General features: G+C 36.9%; 2 protein-coding genes across 4 annotated transcripts; both read left to right on the top strand.

Annotated features, from left to right (window-relative positions):
• The first annotated feature begins 566 nt into the window (after nt 1–566).
• On the top strand, nt 567–13,193 carry LOC136803980 (uncharacterized). 3 transcript variants are annotated; one of them, XM_067060713.1, is made up of 10 exons: nt 567–670; nt 1,706–4,013; nt 4,318–4,614; nt 5,196–5,522; nt 6,074–6,552; nt 8,355–8,436; nt 9,222–9,998; nt 10,183–11,151; nt 11,728–12,822; nt 13,070–13,193. In XM_067060713.1, exons 2-9 carry the CDS (start codon nt 1,731–1,733, stop codon nt 12,802–12,804), a joined length of 6,291 nt encoding a protein of 2,096 aa, XP_066916814.1. In that variant the 5' UTR covers nt 567–670; nt 1,706–1,730; the 3' UTR covers nt 12,805–12,822; nt 13,070–13,193. The 3 variants fall into 3 exon arrangements, with proteins under 3 accessions (XP_066916814.1, XP_066916813.1, XP_066916812.1); XM_067060712.1 differs by having other exon boundaries at nt 602–1,422; XM_067060711.1 differs by lacking the exon at nt 567–670 and adding an exon at nt 1,317–1,393.
• A 1,754-nt stretch (nt 13,194–14,947) lies between these two features.
• On the top strand, nt 14,948–18,153 carry LOC136804026 (solute carrier family 22 member 18-like). Its single transcript, XM_067060768.1, has 2 exons — nt 14,948–15,660; nt 16,894–18,153. Exons 1-2 carry the CDS (start codon nt 15,207–15,209, stop codon nt 18,030–18,032), a joined length of 1,593 nt encoding a protein of 530 aa, XP_066916869.1. The 5' UTR covers nt 14,948–15,206; the 3' UTR covers nt 18,033–18,153.
• The last annotated feature ends 7,572 nt before the right edge of the window (nt 18,154–25,725 follow it).

Genomic DNA, 25,725 nt, shown 5'->3' with positions numbered 1-25,725 from the left:
TTTTAGTCATCTTGTTAGATGTTTTGTTTCGAGAGTTCTTGCAATATATATAGTTTATTGTTCAACTTGGAGAGGGAATGTTTGTAAACATAGAATTTTTTTTCATAGCAGTTATTTGGGGGGGGTCGGATTTAGGCAGGGCTGTCGGATTTAGGCAGGGCTGTCGGATTTAGTTACTAATTTAATTACTGTATCATGCATATTGTAATAATTATGCATGGTTTTATCATTGTTTTTCTGCTGGACTACATAATTATTCAACAGGGTGGCCTCTTTGAAATAAGGTCTATCGAATTTCAATCGGTCGATTGCATTCGATTTGGTTCGATTGGTTTGATCGCTGATTCCGTTCCATTGAGATCGTCTGGGCATGTACAATTACAGTAATGGGCATCATTTGCACTTGATTTATCTGTTGTGTAGACCTTTTTGCCTTTCCATCTGCCATATTGAATTGTATGCAAAAATTATGGTGGCCGAATTGCCTCTCTATGGTATTTCCTTCTTGGAGGAAAGACAATCATAATAGTTAGCTTGTGAGGTCTTTTCACCCATATTTACTATATGTGACTTTATAAACAATCTTGAATTTCCGAAAATCAGCAGCCATTGTGGCCCTGTGGTATAGACTATGTGTTTCGTAATCTGAAACATGTAGGCTTGAGCTCAGGCAAAGAATTGAAAAGTTTCAAAAAATTCTCTTTGTCTCTGTGCATTATGAAGATTTAGCCATAAGTCTCTTTGATGTCCTGTAAGAAACGAGGGTTCGGTTAATGATCTCAAGTTATTGATCTCAACTGTAAAATCCTAGACATGGTATCTTAAGTTAGTCTAATATTGACACCCCTCGAAATTCAGACACCCTTCTTTAGAGTTGAGAAAAAAGGTCGGTATTGCTGATACAGGCTGATAGGGAAACTCATGGCACACAAAAATTTGCAGGTCTAAGGTATCATGACTCAAAATTTTAGAACAAATAAAAAACACCTCAACATACAATGTTCTAAAATTTTAGTCTTCTTCACCTAGAAAATAAAATGTACAGCTTGTTTGACACTTTCTTTGAGTGAAACCTTGTTCAACAAAACCTCAAAACTGTCAATAAAAAGCTAGCCTATGTGCAAACAACCACCCTTTAGACAGCCATTTTGTTTTTGCAATGTTTTTGGTATTCTTCATTCTTCAAAAAAAGTAGTTTGATGACCCAGCAATTTGCATACACTTTTTTTATAAGGGGTCAAAGTAGCAAAAATTGGTTATAAAGCAATAAATACCGCAATTTCTTTCTATAAATAAGAACCGGATAAAACAATCAAGGCTCAAACTGCCAAAAAAAGCAGAGCCTGTAATAAAAACTGTAATTCTGTGAAATGAGGAGCATATTTCATTTGAAGTAAGGTGATTCATAAAGTCAGGTTTCAGGTTTCAGGTTTGTAACATTTATTTTTCTTGTCTTCGCCTCCCTCTATAACGCATGTTAACTCCACTACCATACACCATTTTAATTTTGCAAATAATTAACGTATTTTCCTGTGATGAATTATAAAAATCCTGTCCCTTTAAATTGGGGTGAACGCTCCCGCTTCGAGCTCAATGGCTATTATAAAGACATCGAGCGAGAAGCATTAGCGAGCGGTAAGCTTGCTTGGCTATTTTAATAACTTACAGTTTTCTTTGATTTCAAAATTATCCCGATTTGTTTTAGAATAAATCTGGTGTTATTTGGTACCATGATGCAACATAAACCCTTTGATCCTCGGAGACAGGGAGCATCCAATAAATTATCAAATAGCCATGAGGTGCATAGAAACCAGACTCAGCACCTTTTTCCAGATGAGCGAAATACAATGCAATATTCAACCCACTCAAACATTGATTCTTATCAATGGGGAAATCAGCAAAATGCTGATCTTTTGCAGGAATCAAATATGAACTCAAAGAACTATGGCGAGGCTTACCAATCACAGAACATAAACATTCAAAATCAAAATGAAGCATACTACTATGAAACATCTTCTGCATCTCAAATCCCTTATCCAAACTATCAAGATCCTTCAAATATCAACCAATCAAAAAATTCATACCAAACTAATCAAGCACAAAATATACCAATGAATAATATAGGCCAAGGTGATGCCTATCAAAATCAATCAGTACCACACAATGAAGCTGGTGAGAATCATCACTCAAATCTAACCTGCAACAAGGAAAGCCATTACAATCATTCATCAAATTTCTCAACAAAGCATGGCCAAGAAGGAGAATCTAAACATAACCAGGTTGATAACCAACTTCAATATTCTCAAAGACATGGATCAAACCAAGAAATGTATCAAGATTATTCTTCTCAGCATCATGAACACCAAAACCAACCTCACTTTTCAAATGCTTCAACACCCAATGCACCGTCATACCCTGGTCCAGATGGCACTTATCAAAATCAACATCAAAACCATCTTGACTTTTCAAATGCTTCAACACCCAATGAACCATCATACCCTGATCCAGATGGCACTTATCAAAATCAACATAAAAACCAACCTCACCTTTCAAATGCTTCAACACCTAATGAACCGTTACACACTGGTCCAGATGGCACTTATCAAAATCAACGAAACTTTCATAAAGACATTTTTAATGCTAACCAACAACCAACAAATCCTTGTGAAAGTCAGGAAACATACCACAATCAAAGGAAACATGAAATAACTGAAATTCACCAACCAGTAGGCATTCAACCAAATAAAGCATACAATGCCAATAATTGTCAATACTCAAACGTTCATTTGAAGCCTGAAAATCCTGTAAACACTACACGCAAAAGCCATTGGAATTCCCAGCTAAACAAACAACAAGAATTTCAACCAAAGGAAACATACAGAGGAAACCAATCTAAACATTTTACAAATTCTTCTGAAGACACATCCGAAAATGAACCAAGAGATGACTATCACCAAAATGAAGAGAGTGACATGCAACAATATAAGCAATACCTTCAACAATTTCGTTCAACACAAATTCAGAAAGAGCATCAAGGTCAAAAAGACTATCAACAAAAACAGCCCATTGGTTACCACGACAAACAAACATCAAATGTAAATAGAACTCAACAATTTGGAAGCCCTTTTGCAACCACTGCTCCTATACAAAGTCCAATATATCATGAAAAGTCATTCACAAAACCTCCAGTTACACATTCTCACTATGAAGTAGATCAAAATTTGGCTTGGTGTGAAGAACTTAACCAAAATGATCCTCGCACAACTCCTAAAATTCAACCACAAAGGAGGCCTGATGTGCAATTTGCAACCTCGAATCCTCCCTCACAAAGAAGACACAATGCAAAATTTCCAACTCCCAACACTCAACCAGAAAGAAGACCTGATGCACAATTTGCAACTTCGAACACACCCTCACAAAGACAACCTGATACAAAGTTTGCAACTCTAAACACTCAACTACAAAGAAGGCCTGAGACCCAATTTGCATCTCTGAACGCTCAACCACAAAGAAGACCCAATGCCCAATTTGAAACTCTGAACACTCAACCACAAAAGCCACACTTCTATCAAAGAGGTTCTCCACCTTTGCTAGATGAACGGATTGGTGAACCAAAGAAAACAACTTATTACCAGTCACATTTTACTACTCCGCAAGTCCTTACACCTTTTGACGTACATTCAGGTGCTTCAATGTACCGACAAAAACTGAAAGATCCACATGAATATTTTTCATTCTCATTGGTCCATGTGCTAACACGTGATCAGTTAAAAGTAGATGAAAACAAAAACAGAGTTGAGGATCCAGGAAAGAAAAGTTTTGTTGTTGGAAATGTGTCTCACATTCCCATTCACAAGACCCCTGAAGAAGAGATTCCACACTGCAATTATTTTGTAAAGGCGTACGATGTTAAAGACCTGAAGCCTTTCATCAAAAAGAAAGCATTTGCAGATCTACAACATCAGCGGATTGCACACGTAAAGTCACTACCGGTAGAACTTCAGCGCTACGGGGTAAGCTTTTAAATCCAAAAGCAATATTGTTGCTAATTACAAGTATGTATTATATCAGAGTGTTGGTTTTTTACCTTAGTCAACTATGCCATTATGTGTGATTAAGGGAACCTGTAAATTTGAATCATAGAACTCCCTGGAAACACACAGGCAGTTGAATTTGTTGAAATACTGGGGTATAACCATACCTCTTGTCTGGAAAAGAAGATCGAAGTCAATTTCATTCTATCTCTGAAAACCTCGAGCATACAATGAGTTTTTTTATTACTTTTATTCTTTTACGTTCTTTTTCATTTATTTACAGGCAAGTCATATAGCCAACTACAGCAAAAAGTATTTCAACGGGCTGGTGGAAGATTATTGTCATCTACACAACATAAACATTAGCAAGTTAAGGAAATCTGACCGAGCATACGAAAAATTGAAACGCGGGAAATTATTGGAGTACGAGAAGATCCGTGATCCGTCTTTAGATCAATATGGCAACCTGTTTTTCGTGGATGTGGCGCATGTCATGCCATATGATAAGTATAGAAAGCTTTGGGATGAGAAAGCCAAACATATTGATAAGTTACGACAGCAAGATAAAGATTTGGGGCTGGTAAGAAACATTTATTTTAGCTAGATGATAGTTTTCATTTTCTGCCCTTTTAACATTAACCAGACTTTGATACTCTGAAAAATACATAATACGTCTGAATTGGGTCAAAATACTACCGTTATCACCTATAACAATCCAATTATTCCCTTAACAATCCAAAAGCACCAAAATCGCAAAAAAAAGGCGTTTTACCGCAGCAATATCAGAATTTATTGCGATTTTGGCGCTTTTGATTGTTATTTTAAGGCAGCGCTTGGATTAATATAGGTAGGTATGTTAATCCTCAAACTTTTGACCACATAGCTCCTAACCACTTGATTTAAAATAAACCGAATGCGTTTTGGAAAGGTTTTGAAAATAGCTTTTCGCTGGTTTCAAAATCAAAATCAGTCTATAAACTACAGGATTTTATGCCACTACACTACAGACCACTTCGGAAATTTGACATACTACTATGACATTAATCCGTCCAAATTATTTGTTTGTCAGTTTTGTCCCTTTAAAATGAGATTTGTCATTTTTACTGGTGATATTAAAAAAAAGAGTATGAAATTGTAACATAAAATATTTAATTATTTTAGAAACAAGCTACATACATTACCAAACAATATTTTGCCCGGCTCATTGTAGCGTATTGTGGTCAGCAAAATGTCGATCTGAGCACGTTAGGTTGTAAAGTAACTGTCAATGATGCAAAAGCACTGGTACCATGGCCAACGCTTGATGATACTGCCGATGTTGACCCAAGGGAAGTCCACAAATTGAGGTTCTACAAGAGATACCTCTATGACATCATGTCAGAAGAAATCTTCTTGGAATGTCAAAATGTTCGCGCTCAATTGCTTAGTGAATTGACAAGAGATCATGCCAAGAGTGATCTAACCTTAAGCGAATCAGTGGAAAATATGGTTTGATTTGTTTATTTATGTTTTATTCATATTTCTTGGGCCCGAATCATTATTCTGTTCTATTGTGCCTGAAAGAAAACTACAGACAAGGATAGAGAAAAGTTTTTTCGAATCCTAGTTTTTTTTTATCCATTAATAGCTTTTTATTGCAGATGCATATTTTAATATTGAATGATTTGTATTTTTACAATTTTAAATCCCACTAATGCAATCACACTATTGATAATTTCAACGTACCGCTTCCTTCGCACAACACTAAGTTCTAGTTTAGAGGGCCGACTTTCTGACCTGCCTATTCTAATTGTTTAAGTAGGCAAAGAGTTGGCAGAAATTTGGTTGTTGAAATCTTAACTCGGAAAATAATATCGAAAGAGGTCATTGCTTTGACGTCAAAAGATGGCAATCCATTGAGTTTAGACAGCCAACTTTCTGCCCAACTTTAATTCCCAATTAGAATAGACACGGGGAAAGTGGGATGTCTTATAGAAGTTAAGGTTGATCAGGATATATAACAAGAAATCTTTGTTCTAACATCATTTTTCCTTTTATAGAAAAAAGTCACGATGGTAGCTGACAGATATTACGGAGACCTCATCAAAGCTTTCCTCCAGATACACAACTACGCGATCGGTGATTTCATGAACGATTCAAAGAGAAATAACAGACCCAATAACAAAGAAAGTGTAAAACCTAAGGTGGATTATTCTGCTAAAGCTGATAAAACCGACAAAGGGAAGCCTGATAGATGCTCAAACAGTTCAAGCATTAGAGACAATGATGCAAAGTCTGATCGACACGATTCAAGGATAAAGAAAGAACGGAAAGACAGTCACTCTGACGATAAAGGAAAATCCCTTAGATTGTCTTTACAAACGAAACCAAAGTGTGATTACCGTAAAGATGAACCAGACCCCGAGTTTAATGAGATACCAGATGAACACAAGTATCGCAAGTACAGTTTCAGCGAAATGTATGACTTACTACGTGGTAATAGAGCAGTATACAATACATTGGAACGGGAGAGAACAAGGTATGTTTTCATATAATTTTCATTTCTGAAGGATCATACCTTGTCTTGCTGCCTCATTTTGGAGGATATTGGACATTCAGAGGGTGTTAAAACATAAAGAATTGAATACCCAAGGGGTTAATGAAATATAAGGTCATTTTACGGATATCCAGGGGGCTTCTTTGTATGAACTATTTCCCCTTTTTTGGACCTACCTGGAGGTCCTATAAATTAACCTTTGTCTAGGCTGCACGCATCCCCTCTGATAAGTTTTGATATAGGGGATGCGAATCAGGCTCACAAAACCGTTCCGAACTTAGCAAAAAAACTGCTAACCAAAAAAAGAGTTGAATGATAGAGAACTTTGATTAACAGTTTGTCGTCTTTTGTTATCTTGAGAGTTTTGTTTGCTAATTCAATTAATTTCGATAAACAAAAAGAAATAGAGGAGAAAGAGAGATTTCTAGCCATATGTTCTTTTTATTTGAATCTTTATTTGATTTCTATTTACGTCATCAAATAACTCAAACAATACACATCGAGTTTTTTGAAAAATACAAGTCGCCAAAATTCTGCAAAATACATAGCTATTCGGTAATTTTCTCGGAAGCGATATCAGAGCCCGATTCGCATCCCCTATATCAAAATTATTTGGGGATGCGCATGCAGCCTAACCTTTGTCCGTCCATTCGTCTGTCTGTCCGTCCGTCCGTCCGTCCGCCCGTCTGTTACCAGCTTTTCTCGAGATTGGCTCATAAGTTTTTTCTGATATTTGGCACAATGATGCAAAATGGTAATGCCCGAAATGTGACTTAGCCCGATTTTTGAAAAAAATTATTTCCGGCCGAAAATGCCGGAAATATGCCGGAAAACCGGCATTTTCTTGAGATTTCATCATTAGTTGTTTCAGATTTTTTGCACAAAGATCTGTATTAGCAAAATCTTTTCCGGCCGAAAATGCGGGAAATATGCCGGAAATCGCCGTTTTTTGGATTTTCATCTGACTTTTTCCTTATAATTGGTTGTTGTTTCATTCAAAAACATTATTAATAGCAATGCCCACCATCAAGCATGTTTCAATTCTCAATAAAATTGATTTTTGAAGCCGGAACTATTTAGAAATCACCGGAACAACCTATTTTCGACGGAAAGACAGTATTTCTTGAATTTCTCGAGCTGTACTTTATATTTTTTTATGAAATTTTGCACACTGATGCAACCTAAAATGTGACGGAGCCCGATTTTCGAAAAACATTTTTTCCGGCCGAAAATGCCGGAAATATGCCGGAAAAAACGTTTTTTTTACATTTTCTCGAATTTTCACCTTTATTTTTTTCAGATTTTTTTGCAGAAAGATGCGTATTCGCAATGATCAAAACATGGCTGACTTCGATTTTTGAGATATTTTTTTTTCCGGTTGAAAATGCCGGAAATCGCCGTTTTTGCAGATTTTCATTAGATTTTTTTCCTTGTATTTCTATGTTTTTCACACAAAAACATTATTAATAACAATGCTCACAGCCCTGTGAATCCAGGTCGGCATTCGGCAATGCCGACCTGAAAGCCGACGTTCACCATCAAGCATGATTCAATTGTCAATAAAACTGATATTTGCGACCAGAACTTTCTATTTATTTTTTTCCTACAACCCTTCCCTCTCCCCCCATCAACAATCAATGATAAATTTATCGCGTTATGCATTTTCGCTAAACGCTATATTTTCTGACTGATTGCTATCTAACTTTATCATCAGGTAGGTCCATTCAGCATCTAGCTTATTTATCATAAATGTGCTATAATGTCGATATGACTTTTTTTCTTAGGTATTCGAACAAGGTACTGGGGAATGCCCATGGAGTCAAGAATGACCAAGAAAATACACCAAAGATCACTGACAAGAAAAAGGTTTGAGTTTTATAAACTAGAGTCTGTCTCACGACCCCTCCTCCGTACAAAAATATGAATAAATCTAAGCCCTCTTTTTCAACGTCTTCCGGATAATATGACGCCACAATATTTATTACATTTGTAATCAATAAGCTTTGTCACATCATAAGCAATATATCAAGTGCATGGCGTCCTCCAGCTTTTTGGTCCCCCTAATAAGAGCTAAATCCCCCATCTGGCCTTCCCCCCCCCCACCTGTCTTTAAAATTCGTGCTCCCCCAATTGGGAAATCCCCCTAGCCGTATTGTATAAGGGATGATCCAGACTTGCCTCAATTCGCAAGCTACTATAGCAAAAAAAAGACTCAAAATCCCTAGAAAGACAGGCTCATAAGCCTGAATGCCCAAACACACCAGCAAGGTCTGTATTTATCCTATTACCCCCCCCCCACTAGGTAGAGGACTGAATATACCCCCTAGTCGCCTTTCTCCCCCCATCAAGCCCCATCAAATTTCACTTCCCCCCTGGCACCAAAATCTGATTCCCCCCCATCTTCCTGGGTAATGGGTAAAGTAATGCCACCGGCAAGAATTCGTCAAATTTAGTGGTAAAAGGCCTTGGGAGGCAAACGTTATCAATTTACATCGGAACTTTTATACGAAATGTTTTGATGATATTTGTGTGACCCCCCAAAATCGAAAAACTCGTGAATGAAAAATATTTTTTTCAACAGAATAAATATTGTTATTTCTTTTTTCCTTTCTTTGTTTTATATATTTTTTTCTTTATTCTTTTCTCTCCAGGCTGCATGCAACTTGATTGCCAACATTTACTTTTACCAGTCGTGGAGGAAACATTGTCAATCTGAAGGTATTCCCATTCCTGTCTTCCACCGTATCATTAAGAAGTCTTACCACTATGCTCTACTTGATAGTGGCAGCAGTATTTCATCTAAGGTCCGTCCTAGTTCGTCAGGTAGTACACGTAAAGCTATCAGCGATCTTAGAAGAGCTAAAGAGAAAGAATCGAGAACAAATGACGATATTCTACACAATTACAAAAAGTTGAGAAGTGCTTCGAGAAATGGTGCATCAAATCAAAAGGAAAGTAACAAAAGTGATGAACGAGGAATCAATGAAGCAATGGTCTTTATCGATCTAACTGAAGCAGATGGTTCCGCTCAATCAACGGATGGAGCAACTTCAGAATCAGCTAACTCAAATGCTGCAAATTCTTCTGGCGATACCAGTGTCGCAAAAGTCGAGTCTTCGTCTTCTCCAACCTTTACTAGCAATGTCAGTGAAATCCAACAGTGTTTAGACCAAATGGTTGAAAGCATTTCCTTGACAATCAAGCGTCAATCAGATCCTTTGGATGTAAGAAACTTACTGTTAAGCAAAGATCCAGATCGACTCAGCAAACGATCTCTTTCAAAGAGGGAATACAGAGATAGCGAAACTGCTGGCATTATACCAAATGATGTTCTTCGCGAGTACCGAAAACGTAGAACGGAGTTTTTCGAAAAGGAAATGAAAGAACATAAAATTAAGAAAAGAGATATCCAAAAAGATGTCCGTAAAGTAAGTATTGGTTTACTCGTCAGGTTTTTCAGGTTTGATTATGAAATATACGAATGCAAACATCACTATGTTGGAAATAGTAGGCTCGCAAGGAATCATCCGTACAAGGGTTCGAATATTCGATTTCAACAACAGCGATGTATCATGTTGTTTTAATAATTCCTTCGCATCTTTCTCATTGTAGGAGCTGGAACTAAGTTCGATGATTTATTTTAACAAGCTGGTTGAACATTATTGCGTGCAAAACGACATCAAGATTTCCTCCCTCTTTGACAACGAACGAAAGAGTAGGAGGGACGCAAAGATCAAAGATAGGAAGCGTAGTTCTGCAGAGGACCGCAAGCATAGCAGTAGTAGCAGCAGTAAACGATCTCGAGCAGAGGACAAGAAAATAGACAACAAACCGAAACATGCTTCCAAAGACAAAGAGGAGATCAAACAAAGCGGTGAAAAATCTTCTAAGAACGCTGAAAAATCTGACAAGAGGGATGATGGACCAAACTCAGAAAATTGCAAGAGTAAAGACAAGAAAGAGGACCAACCGAGGTCACATGATCAATTATCTTCACGTGATCAATCAAAATCACGTGACCAATCATCATCGCATGATCAACCGAGGTCACGTGACCAATCGACGTCGCGCGATCAACCAAGTTCATGTGATCAATCATTGTCGTGCGATCAGCCAAGATCACGTGATCAATCAACGTCCCGTGATCAACCGAGGTCACGTGATCAATCAACGTCCCGTGATCAACCGAGGTCACGTGAGCAATCAAAATCACGTGATCAACCAAGCTTTAATGAGCAATCTACGTCGCACAATCAGCCGAGGTCACGTGATCAATCTAAATCAAGTTGTCATCCGAGCTCCAACGACCAATCTATGTCAGGCACTCAATCAATTACAATCAACAACAAAGAAGTGGCTAAACAGAATGACCGATTTGCTGGAAAGCAAAAGGAGCCGCTCTGTAATATCTTTCCAAGAAGTCAAGTGAATCACGGAGGGAGGAAGATGAAAATGTATTCGAATAACGAAATGATTGGCATCATTCCACGTGAAGTTATCGTTGAATGCCGACGGAAGCGGGATGCGTATTTCTACGAATCCATGCGGCTATCGGGAGACAAAAAGAAAGCAACGAAAAAGGTTTGATTACAGTTTTATCTTTAGTTTATCAGGGAGTGGGAATATTATAACATATCGTTTTCGTTACGGTCTGGTCGATTTCTCTCTCTCCCTGTAACTGCTGGGAAATCTTACTTTACATTTTTCATAGTGGGTATTTACCCATCAACCCCCACCTGAAAAAAGGTCAACTCCACTTGCATAGCCTACCCACTTACCCGCTTAAGTTTTGAAAATCTTTGAAGCCGCCACAGCAGAATCCAGGAGGGGGTGCTCACTATGGTCTTTTAAACACTCTTTTTTTCACTGTTGGTATATCAGTTATGGAGGCTTAATCTTTCATTAAAATAACAGCTTTCTTCTTTTCTGTGTCTTGAATTATGAGAGGTCGGTTTTCATCTAAGAATAGCGTCCACAAAATTTTTTTTTTATGATTTCTTAAAAGCTGCTACTGTTTGTAAAAAAAAAAAGAAAAATGTATGTGTTGTATTTTTTTAATGATTTCGTGGGAAAGCCTAGATGGGTCATCCAGCGGCCAACCTGTCATAAAATTTAATTGTATTCCTCATTGTTTCTAATACCCCACGGATGTTATAGGAGGAGACGAGAGGTGCTAATAAATATTTCAACGAGCTGGTCGAGAAGTATTGTTCAGAAAACAATATCAACATGGAACGATTTATTGAAAACCGACGAATGACGCGTAAAAAAGCCGACCTTAGGTGGATTTGCAAAAGATTGAGCGGCTTGAAACCTCACGATCTCATGAATGTTATATTAGATATGAACGTGAATGGGGCTAGTAATGCTTTACCTGATGAGTTTAAGGAAGAGCCACTCTCTGAGGACGATATGGATGTCGATGACGAGGATTGTTTTATTGATGATGAAGAACGTGTTGAAGATGACGAAAATGATGGAAGTGACAAACAGAGTTTTTTTGGCCACCAGTTTTTCGGTGGTTTTCTTGCCGATCTTAAGGAGGAAATACTTTCTCCAGAGCCGTATAGTAGTTCTGTTGTCAATGAAGAAGCACATGATGTATCAGATATTACGTTGTCTATTGGTGATACACCCAAAGAATCTCCAAGACAGGAGAAGTCGACTGCAAGATCAGAAAGCGTATCCGCCAAACGCCAAAAGGCACCCATAAGTTCGTCAGAAAGCTCGTCTGCTAAACGCTCAAAGTCGCCTAAAAGATCATCAGAAGACTCTTCTAAAAATCAGGAAAAGTCACTCAAAAGGTCATCCAAAACTCGGGATAAGTCTTCTGCGAGAAGAGATGAGTCACCTAGAAAAAGCGAAAGCTCTTCAGGAAAACGTGTAAGTAAGTCACCGAAAAGACGTGACCGATCGCCAACAAGACGTAACACTTCTAGTACTAGAAGAAAAGACAGTTCACCCAGACGACGTTCAACTACAGAGAAACGGGACAAATCGCCCAAGAGAGAAAAGTCCTCTTCCAAAAAGGAGAGGTCTCCAAGAAGGTCTGAAAGCACATCAAAATCATCATCCTGCTCATCTAGAGAAGGAAAACGTCATCACAGCCGAGAACGTAGCTCTAAAGATGAACCAAAAGACTCTGCACAATATATACCTCGGGAACGAAAATCGAGGAAAACTGAAAAAGAACAGGCGGATTCTGATGCTAATCGTTTCCAATCATGGTTTTAAATAATGTTTTTGTTTTATGTATTGGGCTCTTCCAGAAAATGTTCGTACACACCGGGTGGAGGATATATTGTCCGGGGGTAGCAAAAATTCGTCAAAATTTACCTTTTCCGGGGGGTAATTTTGCTCTGTCCGGGGGTAATTTCGGTTGTCTGGGGGGTCAGCTGATGCTTGTCCGGGGGGGTTGAAACCCGTTCTCCGGGGGGTCAAAAGTCACTAAAAATTGTTATATCCTCCACCCCCCATATACAATTTTTTTCTGGAAGAGCCCATTGTGAAATTTTTAAAAGCATATAGTTTAATTTTTTTTGGTTGATTTTTTATTTTTTTTGAGTAACAACCTATATATACCTATATGGATAGTTTTATTTTCAAAAGTACAGTAAATCGAATTATAGAATTCAAAATATTATTATAATTTCCCTATTCTTGATATTCATGATGTAATCTTTTACAGGAGGCCTCAGTACGGAACCTGAAAAACACCGGGTTTTTGCCACTATTTTTTAATTTAAACAATGGAACTGGCGGCCAAACGCCCGGTTTTTTTCGTGTGTTTTTTACGTCATGAATATCAGAATTTATGGCCCACTTTCGCTGGACCCATTTAATTTGTATACATTTTCGTCTAAAATCTCACTACATCAATTTAATACTGTTTAAGAGCAACCTAAGAACTAATGTTTCCCTTTGAAAAATCATTCGCATTAATTAGACTTTTTGTCTCATGAAAACGTTATTCATATACCACGATCTTTCTTTCTTTCATTTAGGTATTTATAAAAGAAAAATAGTTAATATGGCTTCGGTTGAGATAATTCAATTGAAAAACGCTGTATGTTTCCATCAAAGTTACAAATCAAAAATTCGATGACTCAATGAATAATGATCGGATTCAATTTGAAGAATCTTATCAAAAAATCAAGACACTTCCTCAAAACATTGATTGGCATTGCTAAACGATCTACATTTTCGGAAGAAATTTCAAAATGTATAACTTTGCCAAACATTGAATTTTTGAATCACCACTGGTAAACACTGAATCCACTAATTTATACCTGGGGAAGACTCTAAGTAGTCAAGATCCTCCAGTGAGCTTTGAAAGAGACTAGAATACAGTTGTATAGAAAAATCGACATATCATACTTTGGTTAATAGAGACTGCATGCTCCAGGAAGAATCAACAGCAAATAGAAGCGATAGTTGATGGAAAAATAAATGAAAACTTTTTTCATCTTCAACTTCTATTGCTGAAAACGATTTAAGAAAAAAGTACTTAAAAGTCATAAAAATTGAGGATGGTGAACTCTAATTGTTGGAGAGAAGACTGAATCTCCTGATCACAGTAAATTACAGACATTTCGAACACAACACGTGTGTGTAACGTTCATTGTTTACAAATGTAATGAGATAGCGAATTTGTTGATGGTATTAGAGTCGTTAGGCCGGTTTGATGGTATCCTTCGCCGTGGCGTTATTTTTATCTGGTCCTTTATCATTACTGTGAAGAGAAGTTTGTAAAGTTCATAGGTATTGCAGGTAATTTCTTTTTTTTTCAGGTAAGGGGTAAGTATGAAATTTTGAGTCTTTTTAAATCGAATCGAAATAGTTTTTTTTCATTGATAGTCTGATAGAATTAGGTTTTTACCTTGAAAAAAAAAACATTTTACAATTTTGCTTTGCTTTTTTTCAACAGGCAACCTTCTAAAACTTCTAATATTCTATGCAATAATTCTATGTGAAAAATTTAATTGTATCTGAGATCAGGAGGATTAGGAGTATCTCAGTACCATGAAGTTTCTGGCACTAAAGGATGAATATAATTTGTTAGAATATAAACGCTGAAGAACGGCCAGGAAAACAAACATTAGTGCACACTTAAAACGAATGTACTTTCATCATAATTATTTTCCTTTTCTAATTCTCATTTCGCAGTCGGCTGTTTCAGGAGTTTTTCCTTTTTATCGATTCCCGACATTTATTTTCGCAATCTATTTTTAAAAACTAGGTTTTATTTTTTTTTAATCTCATAATAATAACATTGTCAATAATAAGGTTAAACTAATAAATAAGTTTACCAAACAATGTTGAAATATCTTAGAACAAATTCAGAAAGTGAGATGTTTCGGATGTTTTCTTAGATACCGGAGCATAGCAACTGAAGAATCTAACATTTCCATAGAAATCTTGCAAGCTGGTAGAAATCTGCAAAATTCCAAATCACATTATTTCACAATTTCACATTGAAGCTAATAATTTTTCTTACCTGGCTTTAAACAGCGATTTACTTCGCTGCTTAATTGAATTAATCAGTAGGTGTATAGACATATTGGAGAATGAAATCCAGATGCATTGATTCTTGTCTCCAAACTTTAAAAGAAGATCAATTTTCGCAGTAAAGAATTATGAAAGTGTTCGATTATTTGATACCGCCAAACACTGATCAACACACCAAGAAAATATTCTTTGCAATATTCGCTTTGGGGTATTTTGTGTCATTCTCTTTTTGGGCACAACAAGGGATTCTACCATATTTAACAAGGACCCTTGGTGTTAATCCTACAACGTATGGTTTCTTGGAGTCGTCGTTTGCTTTATACCAATTGGTGACGTCGCCGATATTTGGTCTCCTTGCTGATCGCTGTGGAATCAAAGTTTGGTATTTAGTATCAGAAGCAGCAGCTGTTTTCTGTTATGGCTCCCTATCTATTGTGAATAGTATACCATTGTTGTTTTTGTCTCGTGTGCCGGCACTTTTTATGCACAGTCTGCAAAGTCAATATATGGTAATCACCCATTTGACTGATGGAAAAGATCGTGCTGACGTTATTGGAAAGCTTGGGCTATTTCATGGTTTAGGTGAGATGTTTTTCGTTTGGACCAATGGTTATTTTTAACCTACTCCCATAGAAATTAAAGAGAACTACAGAGATGCGATGTTTTTAATTTAGCTTATTATCCCTAATTTTAATAGGTTTAGCTGATTTAAAAGGACTGAATTTAATTTGTTGTTTTAGCATTGTTTTTGCAAGCTATATTTAAGTCAGCTTGAATGGCTTTACTAAGGGTTTCGACTTTTTCAATTTGTTTTTATCTTTTAGGAATGAAAAGCATAACTATAAACCCTCGACTCGAATGTTACAGAGCCGGATTTTCGAAAAAAAAATGTTTTTGGGCAAATTTAGGCCAAAAAACAGCTAAGAAACGGTTTTTTTGGACTTTGTGAAAAATTGGATCATTGATTTTATCCAATTTTTTTTTCATGAAAGTAGGGTACCATCATAGGTAAAAGATGGCTCAAGCAGATTATTTGCAAAAAAATTTTGTTGGCTCAAAAAACACATTTTTATCTATAAGAATCACCATTAATAGGCATACATCAATGTTCTTAGTCAAATTACTCAATTTTTTTATGAGATGGATGTTTTTTTTGCTATTGAGGGCTTACTTTTGCTATTGAGGGCTTACTTTTGAAGAGTATGTGTGTTTAGACAGGAAATTTTGGTTGCTTGACGTGTTTTTATAAAAAAACTGACCAAATTCGATATTTTTTTATAAGCACATTAACAATTACTTAAGTATTAGCTTTTCTCGAGATCGGCTCTTTCATTCTTTATGATTTTTTGCACAAAGATGCATAACTATAAACTCTCGAATGTGACGGAGCTCGATTTTCGGAAAAAAAATTTTCGGGGTAAATTTCAACTAAAAAACGGCCGAAAAAAGGGTTTTTTGGACTTTGTGAAATATTGGATCATTTTTTTTTTCTGATTTTTTGCATGAAATTAGGTAAACGATGGCTCAAGCAGGTTTTTCATACATCAATGTTCTTAGTCAAATTACTCAATTTTTTGATGAGTTAGATGTTTTTTTTTGCTCTTGAAGTCTTAAATATAAAGAATATTTCAAGAGCATGAAATTTTGGTCTCTAAACGTTTTTTTATAAGGAATAAACGACTAATTTTAATAGATTGTCACTATTTGTGTTCTGAATGATTAATGGTCACGTAGATATCAATTATAAATGTGTTAAATGCATAACCAGGTAGGTCCATAAAAGTATCACTTGTTCAATTTGTTTTTATCTTTTAGGAATGATAAGCGGTACGTTTTTTGGTGGTCTCGTTACCAAAAACTTCAGCCCTAGAATCTCTCCTTTGATGTCCAGTATGGCAAACATAGCTTCAATTCTTGTCATTCTATTCTTCATACCAAATGACACAAAGTCCATTAAGCTTCAGCGCGATCAAGATAGATTAACCGGATTTCTTCTTGAGAACAATACTACCACGTCTGGAGATGATACTATTCAGGAAACTTCAAGTGATTCTAAAGATCTACACCATACTGAAAAGTTGGGGGAATGTTCTCATATAGACGTTGGTGTTGATGACAACAAGAGAAATTCTCCTGAACAGAGAGATAAATATGATGAAAATCTAAAAGATCGCTGTAGTACTAAAGTACCTCAAGAAGAGGCTACCCACGATAAGAGCCGTCAAAATTTCGAAGAGTCTAGTGCTGAAAGAACAAATTCTTCCGACCCAAAGGATGAAATTTATTGCGAAAAACCCATAATACAAGAAACAGTAGCATCAAGTACACGCGATTGTGAACCCAAACCTTCAGGTTGTACTAATCTTCGCAGATTCTGGCATGTCGTATGCCTTCCCAGTATGGCGATCGTAATCGGGCTGGAGGTTGCCGTATCTTTCGCGTCCAGCCTGATATTCAGTACATTTAGTATGGCAGTGATGGACTTCTACAGGCTAGACGCTTCAGTTAATGGAATCTTGCTATCCTTTATTGGAGTAACCGTCATGTTTTGCCAAGGCTTTTTGGTTGGTTTTCTAACAAAGCGTTATAAGGATTCTTACCTGATTAAAATTAGTCTATCACTCAATATCGTTGGTTTTCTATATCTTTCAGTTGCGAGTAAGGTTTATATGCTCGTTTTGACCATAGTCCCGTTATTAATTGGTGGAACATTGGCACATATCATTTTCATGGTCATCATTACCAAGATAGCTTCTGATGAGGACACTGGGTCAGCTCTCGGCATCATTTTTATGTTACGCGGTTTAATGCGAGCTATAGCCCCCAGCGTTGGTGGGCTCATTTTTACGCATATTGGTTTTCCATTTATTGGAGTGACTGGTTATTTCATTGAATTGATTCTCCTTCTCATCGTCATGTTCATATTAAAAGACAGCCAGTTAGATTTAGGATAATGGATGCGTAGTATGATGCGTGTGTTTTGATTCGTGTTTCTAAACCCAGGGAGGGTACTAGATTTGCGAAATGACGGGGAGTGCCGCCCGATTTTTGAAAATGCTAATTTTAGGGTCAAAATCGAAGAGAAAATAAAACAACATTTTTTGAATTTTAGGTGCCTCAGCCGTTTTAAAGATAAATATTTGATATTTTTTGTAACCCTTAGGGAGACTGAAATTAGATAAATTAATTTTTACGACCCTTACAGGGACTTTGAAGGTCCAAAAGGTACCCTTAAGGGCGGCACATACCCGCACCCTTCATTTGCCTAAGTACCCCCCTCCCCGGGCTGAACCACTAACACTTTTCTTCATGATAACTGTACACTAATTGACTTTAATGTGGAAACCATGTGTCATTTACTAATTTTCTTGACAGTTGTTCTTGTTAATGTTTATTGATATTTTTTCTTTATTATGCTGTTAAAAAAAAATAAAAAATAAAACCTTTTTTATTAATAAGAAAGCTTTACCAACCGGCTAGTACAGTAGACATCGATAGTTTTAGCAAATTTAATTGAATTCTTTGCTTTTCAATTTGGATGACACACGTTTTTTTGGATTCCTGTAAAATTCTTAGCCAATGGTTACCTTTTTCCAAGGTTTGAACCTGGATATGCTATTATTATCATTTATTAGCATTATGCTAAAAAAACAAGTATTGAATCAAGGGAGGTATTATTTTTTGGTGTTTGCTCCTCAAAGCTTAAATTAACACTCTTTCATCCGAATATAAACGGTGGAATCTAATTTGTGCAACAACCACCTAAATTTAGGGAAGAATTCCAATATTACAGGATAATTTGAATTTGTTATTTAGGATTTAGGATTTAGGATTTCGTAATATGACCAACGATAATTATTTTGTAATTCATAAGAGTGTATTGCAAAAATTTCTTCTTAGAGTGGATGTCGTTGGTTAAGACTGAGTTCTATTGGTGACTAAACTTTACTTTCTAATGATTTTTGATGACAATCAGGTCAGAATTTCTGATGCCATTCAGAAAATTCCATTTTTTTCTCGACTTCGATAGTTTTACAGTATACAACACTAAATTAGGGTTTATTGGCCCAGCGCTAGCAATAGGGCCTTTCATTAGCACTTTTCCGTCCGTGTATCTGTCTGTCCGTTTTGGTAGAAACGGCGCTTAAAACCAGTACCACACTTTTTAATTTTGCCGTCTGGAGAGGGAAAAGCTTGCTAAAGTCGGATACTGGCTATAAAAGATATATTTTCTGATTCTGCGCTTCTTTAAAACAATTTTAAAAACAAAACAAGATGGCTATCTATCTATCTATTATGGTTGAGTTACAGAAGGCTCTGGGAGCCCATTTTCGCAACTATAGATGCTTTGAGTAAGCATCCCGTCAGCACCTTGAACTGACTACCCAATTCCCCTCACATGGTATGGGTTGACCCGGGCGAAGGTTTGTTCACTTGCCAAGTGAACCGTTGTGAGTGGGAATCGAACCTTGGTCGCCTGTACAGGAATCAAGGTTGATGTCCACTATACCACAACGCCACAATGGCAGTCGAAGCGAGGAGGTTGATTCATACTTTCTTGAACATTTTCTTTGCTTTAGTGGTCAAGAGACTTTCAAACCAAAGAAATTTTGTAATTATTTTTCTTTATAAACCTTTTTTCAACATTCTGCCATACCTTATAGTCTTTGCTCAAGTTTTCATAAAGTTTTATGAGTGAAAATTCTACCTTAAATCACTTTCATTTTTAGTTTCTTGTTTTCAAAAAGACTTTATAAATTTTTAGGAAATAATGGCTTCTGATATAGAAATAAATAAACTGAAATGCAGCTCATGTGTAAAATTGAATAAGATTGGAACTTTTTTCTTGATGCTACATAAGAAAACAGTCACTTCTGGATCTGTCGCTGTTAAGGCTGTTAACAAGACAACAGTGGTCAGCAGTGGTGGGACGTGGTATGATTTTCAAACTCAACACATAATTATTTCAAGTAAACTGATTCTGGAATTTGGTAATGGACACTAAAATGGAGCCCATGTGTAAATTGGAACAAGATTGGAACTTTTTCCATGATGCTACGCGTGAAAATGGTTATTTCTGGATCTGTCTCGTTTGACGATTGGTGGCTTGATTTGTCAAACTCGACACAGAATTATTTCAAATAAGCTGATTATGGAATCATGTTAATGGAGACTAAAATGCAGCTCATGTGTAAATTTGAACAAGATTGGGACTTTTTTCATGATTCTACACATATATTAAATAAAATGGTCATTTCTGGATCTGTCGCATTAAACGATTGGTGGCTTGATTTTTCAAACTCGACTCACATAATTATTTAAAGTATAAACTGATTCTGGAATCTGTTAATTGACACTAAAATGCAGCTCATGGGTAAATTTTAACTAGATTGAAACATTTTTCATGGTTACAATGCATGAACAGTGAAAATGGTCATTTCTGGATCTATCACTCACATTAACTGTTAACTCACATTAAATCTCATGAATTTTATTAGCCTTGATATGCAGACCGTAAACTATTTTATCGTCTAGTTTTTTAAATATTATTTTTCTGGTTTACTGTCTGGTCCAACTAACACGCCTGCAGGGATATTTCTCCCTGAATATGTGAGTGCACCTAATTGGTTAAAAAGCGCCCACTCACTATATAATGGGGGGCGTACGATCTGGCGGTACTCGGGATAAGGCCTAATTTAGGGCCGGGAAGCGGTAAAAACGATAAAAAGTGTTCGGGAAACGGTATTTTGCAAGATTCACGGTGACGGTAAAACACCTGATTTTTCGTCCGGGATGAGATAATTGTTATAAAAAACAACGGTATTTCGGTAAAGTCATACGTAGATGGTACATAAAATTTTCGGACTATAAAAAAAGCTTGTCACAGGAGTCAGCAAAAAGGTAAAAAAACGCGAAAAACTCCCAAAAAAATAAGGATCTTACACCATTTCATAAAAAAACCTTATTTGAAACGTTACAAGTCGAAAAGGTAGTTGGTATCCACCTCCTGAAGGCAGTTTCAATTTCACTTTTTCCCATTCTTCCAAAAAAGATACCCTCAGTTTCTATCAATAAAAAAAAACGAAAATCGTTTGCAAACTTGGGCTAATAGTTACACGAGAGCTGTACGTCAGAGAACTGTACTCCAAGAAACGACTATGGCGAAGATGGTAACTTTGCCACATTATCTCTACTCAAGCAAGATCGCAAGATCAGCGAAGTCATCGTGTCTACCAAAGAGTATGGGACCCCAGACGAAACAAGCACATCTGACAATGGCCAAAAGGTCACAGGTGCATCTGATCAAGATGCAGAAACAATCGAGCAACCCGACCAATTTGATGCTTCAAATGACGATGATGATGAAGAAAACGTTGAAAGAATAGCTGAATCCGGAACCCACAACATCGAAAATACTCTGGATGAAGGATCGTATCAAACGTCCGGACTTTTTTCTGGGACACCCGGTGCATTTTTTTCTTTAGAAAGGTAGTAAATGTAATGTAAATTTTCGCAATCGAAACAAAATACGAAAATAGTGATCTACCTCATACACATCCTATTCCATTTTGCCGATTTTTTTACTTCTAGTCCTTAGAATTTTATGGGAAAAACAGCGGGACCGGTATTTTCGAAAATTTTGGACGAGATAACGGTAATTTTCAAAAAAATGGTCGGGATGGCGGTAATTCAAAACCTCGTACGCCCCCCACTATATATTCGCGGGTTTTTTAAAATATTTTTCTATGGGCGCGCATAATTTATGGAAATTTTCCACCTAGGACATTTTTATTCCACCCCCCCCCCCCCCCCCCCGCTTATTAAGTTTTGAGATTTTTCCAACCTCACCCCGCTTATTCCAAACCCCCCAACTATTAGGTACCGTGAGATTGGGTAACTTGCATCAGTGGAGGCTAACATGCATAGCCCTCAAATGAAAGACCTGGCTGGTCATTAAAATACAAAATTAAATCAAAACCAAAATGGAAGAGTAGAGCTGCGAGCGGAGCTACGTAGTTGTATTTTAATGACCAGCCAGGTCTTTCATTTGAGGGCTATGCATGTTATGCATGTTATGTTAGCCTCCACTGATGCAAGTTACCCAATCTCACGGTACCTGAGAGTATTCAACCGGGTGAACCTGCGCCGGTTGGTAGGAGACCATTCAATAAAATTTCAAGCGTCTAGAGAAGTACAGCGGCGATTTTGGAAAAATTTTCCCTGTCTTCACTTTGATCCATGTCAACAGGGTCAAACATGTCGTGCTGTTTTGCACGCTCTTTATCAACACGTTACTTTTCGCTGGGCCTTCAAGCCAACAGGCTTCTTGTTTATTTATAAGTCCCATTGAAAATTGCACATTCTTTCACATTTTGAAAAACTTTTCTAAGTTAATCTCAAAAATTGTTTTAAATTTTTAAAGAAAGATTAATTTTTTTTTGAAAAGTATCTGGGTCGTGCAGATGCATGACAACATGGCACTATGGTGAATAACTGCCATATTGGGAAAATCTTTGTCACATCACCGCCACTCCCCACCACTACTTACTCTACTGTCGAGTAATTGTTTTCGTTGCTCAAAAAGGGTTACACTATCCCATAAAATGGGTAATTTACTGATTTTCTAGATACGTAAAGTTATACATTTTGTCTCGTAGGTTTGACAGAAAATTTCATTTGAGATGAGGAAGATTTGGAGATATTATTTTCCCAAAAAAAATATATTTTTTCAAAATATTTTACATTTTCTGTGTTAAATTAGGAAAAATTTTCAAAAAGTGAAAAAAAATGTACACTTACTCCACTTTGGAATAACTGTATTTAAAGAGCTACTTAGACTACACAATATTAGTGAGCAATATTCGTCAATAAAAGTTATGGACTGTAATGTACGGAGTAAACAACAGGTGCTCTATTGTAAAAAGGATTTTTCTTTCTGTAAACAATCCCCCTATATTGTTGGAATATTGCAAATTATGCTGACAATATATTGCGGACAGCTTTTCAATATATTATTGGCGTTCAGCAGTATACCATCAATATATTGTCTGACAATATATTGTGTAGTGTATTAGCCCTTAGGATTTTTAGTTGTCACACCACCACATAATAGCGAGATTATGTATCTGGAATTCTCTACGGCTACGGCTAAAGTGGCCAGTGAAATGGCGAGTAAGGCAAGTAATGGCGGGTGAAAGCAAGTTCGATATTTGACATACGGCATTGTGTCAACTTTGCTTAGACGGTGTTTTGGTGTTTTTCCCGTACAGAGCAAAGTAGACAACGACATGTCGCCTTTGGTGACGACCCGTATGGGCAGCCCCGCAACCGTAGCCGTAGAAATCTACGATACATAATCTCGTTAATACCGAGTTTATGTATGTGTGTTTTCAGCGACGGAGACGGTAAGGTTCTAATTTGACTAGATCATGACCAACTGAGGACGACGGTAAATCAGCACTTTTACCGTCCTCGATTTTGCGGGGCAGAATTACGGGTTATTCCAAATCGCTTCAGTCACTTTACCGTCCTCAAAAGCGCAAATATATAAACTCGCTAATAACTGTCATGGTAACTGCATGACCCCCCTGCATTTCGCAATATTGGTCACTTGGTCGTGATTTTGTTTATTCTTAATAAAGCGACTGAACCCAGCTCTATGCATTCGTTGCGAGCTCAAGTAAAATAAAAAAGATTGCCAACATAAAACACCAGACTTAATCACTGTAAAGGCTTGGGGACACGAAAAGTTTTTTTCACGTTGGTGCAATGCAACATGCTCCATCCCACCAACCTGAAACGCTTTCTCGTGTCTCCATCCCATTTTTCTTTCTACCAATAAAAGTGAAATCTCACTTTTGTCCCTGGGACAATGTAGCAAATTGATTCAAATCAATTTTGAGCAAGTGTCCCCAAGCCTTTACAGTTTAGAGTTATTAGCGGCCTCTGGGGTATTTTAAGGTGGATTGGATTGGATTGTGTAAAGAAGTACAAATTCTGCAAAATTTGGGGATATGTATGTTGGTTTTGCTCTTTTTGGATTCGATGACTTTCTGTTTTTATTTTCAGGGCTTAAAGTAAGAATATATAAAAGATGGATAATTTACCAAATGAACTAATCAGCAACATCATTTCGTACCTTGATATAAAAAGTGCCAAACAAATATCTTTCACTTCGAAGAAACTTCGTACTCTCGCTCTCCAACGGATGTGGTCAAAGCCCAGATTCAACAGACACAACAAAGATATGGATTTTGTACAGCAAATCTCGCGTTTTCCCATACGAGAAATACATACTCGGCAGCTCTCATGTTGCTCATGGCTGGAATTAGTCGCAATGCTACCTCATTTGAAACTCCTACATATAGACACAGTCAACTACTATGAAAAGGCTGTAACTGCTCAGCAATCTCAACTAAGATTCATTACACAACTACCAGTGGTTGTCAACACAAACGCTTTCAAAATGACCAACAATGGGGAAATAATGCAGTTGTATGAATGTATGAAGTCCATCAATGTTGAAAGAATGATTATTAATCATGATTGTTTTCGATATACCCAACATCGTTGGACTTTTGACCAATTCAAAATGTTTGCTGACAAATTTTCGATTTCTTTTCTTGTGGTAGATTGTATTTTTGTTAACGAAGAAAATGTTGAGGATTTCATTCGCACGGTTGCTCATTTAGGAAAGTGTAAGGTGGTCTTGAAGGAGCCTATTTATGAAGACGGCAGTTATTTGTATACTTTGAAGGATATTGAGCTAATGGTTAAATTAAACATTAGAGTTACCAAAATTGAAAGTCGCAGCTTGAGAATTGAGAACGATGTTCCCACTTTGTTGAAATTTGCTGATTTATTTCGACAAATGAAATATTTGAAAGATATCTCATTCGGTCATGGAGACTTTGAAAAAGGCAACTTACCACCTATGGAGAAGCTCATTGATCTACCTTTTACAACAATAAGTACTTGGAATTTTGCCGTGGAAAAATGGAACATAAAAAGTATGGTAGATATACTACATCGTATGAAGTACTTGAAGGAATTCTCCATAGAAACAAATTATGACGTCAATTACAAGCTGTCAGTTGAAGAGTTTTCGTGGTTCAAGACATTACCTGTCAATCTGGTTTATCTGGAAGCTTTAGATTTAACGAAAGTGAATATTCCGGAATTTCGAGAAATTATGAAAGGAATGAGAATTAAAACGGTTGATTATTTTGAGGAAAACTTCGAAGATGCCGATTTTGAAATTGACATTAAATATTATGGGCCTATTGGTGATGAATATTCAACCGTATGATAACATCCAACCATCTTTCCCTCTCGGTTTCCAATATAATTATTGTCGTCAGGAGGGGGGGGGTACCAAGTTGTGGTACTGGACCAGTGCCGAAAAGTTGTACTTTCTTGTTTTTTGAAATTTATCTGAGACCACCACCACTTAGTACCCTGGTACTAAGTTTAGTTTGCCTCTTAAAATAATTATACCACCCCTTTGTACCGCCGGTGCAATCTTGATATCACCATTGAGAAATGACACACCACCGTTAAGTACCCTGTACTTAGTTGATTTCCCTCTCAAATAGGTATACCACCCTTTAATTCTTAGTAATGGTACTTTCTGGTACACCTCCTTTA

This window comes from Clytia hemisphaerica, unplaced genomic scaffold (assembly GCF_902728285.1).
Source record: "Clytia hemisphaerica strain Z4C2 unplaced genomic scaffold, Clytia hemisphaerica genome assembly, whole genome shotgun sequence".
In the NCBI taxonomy this organism is placed as follows: domain Eukaryota; kingdom Metazoa; phylum Cnidaria; class Hydrozoa; order Leptothecata; family Clytiidae; genus Clytia; species Clytia hemisphaerica.
The sequence above is the reverse complement of the archived record's forward strand: the minus strand, read 5'-3'. Positions and strand labels throughout refer to the sequence as shown.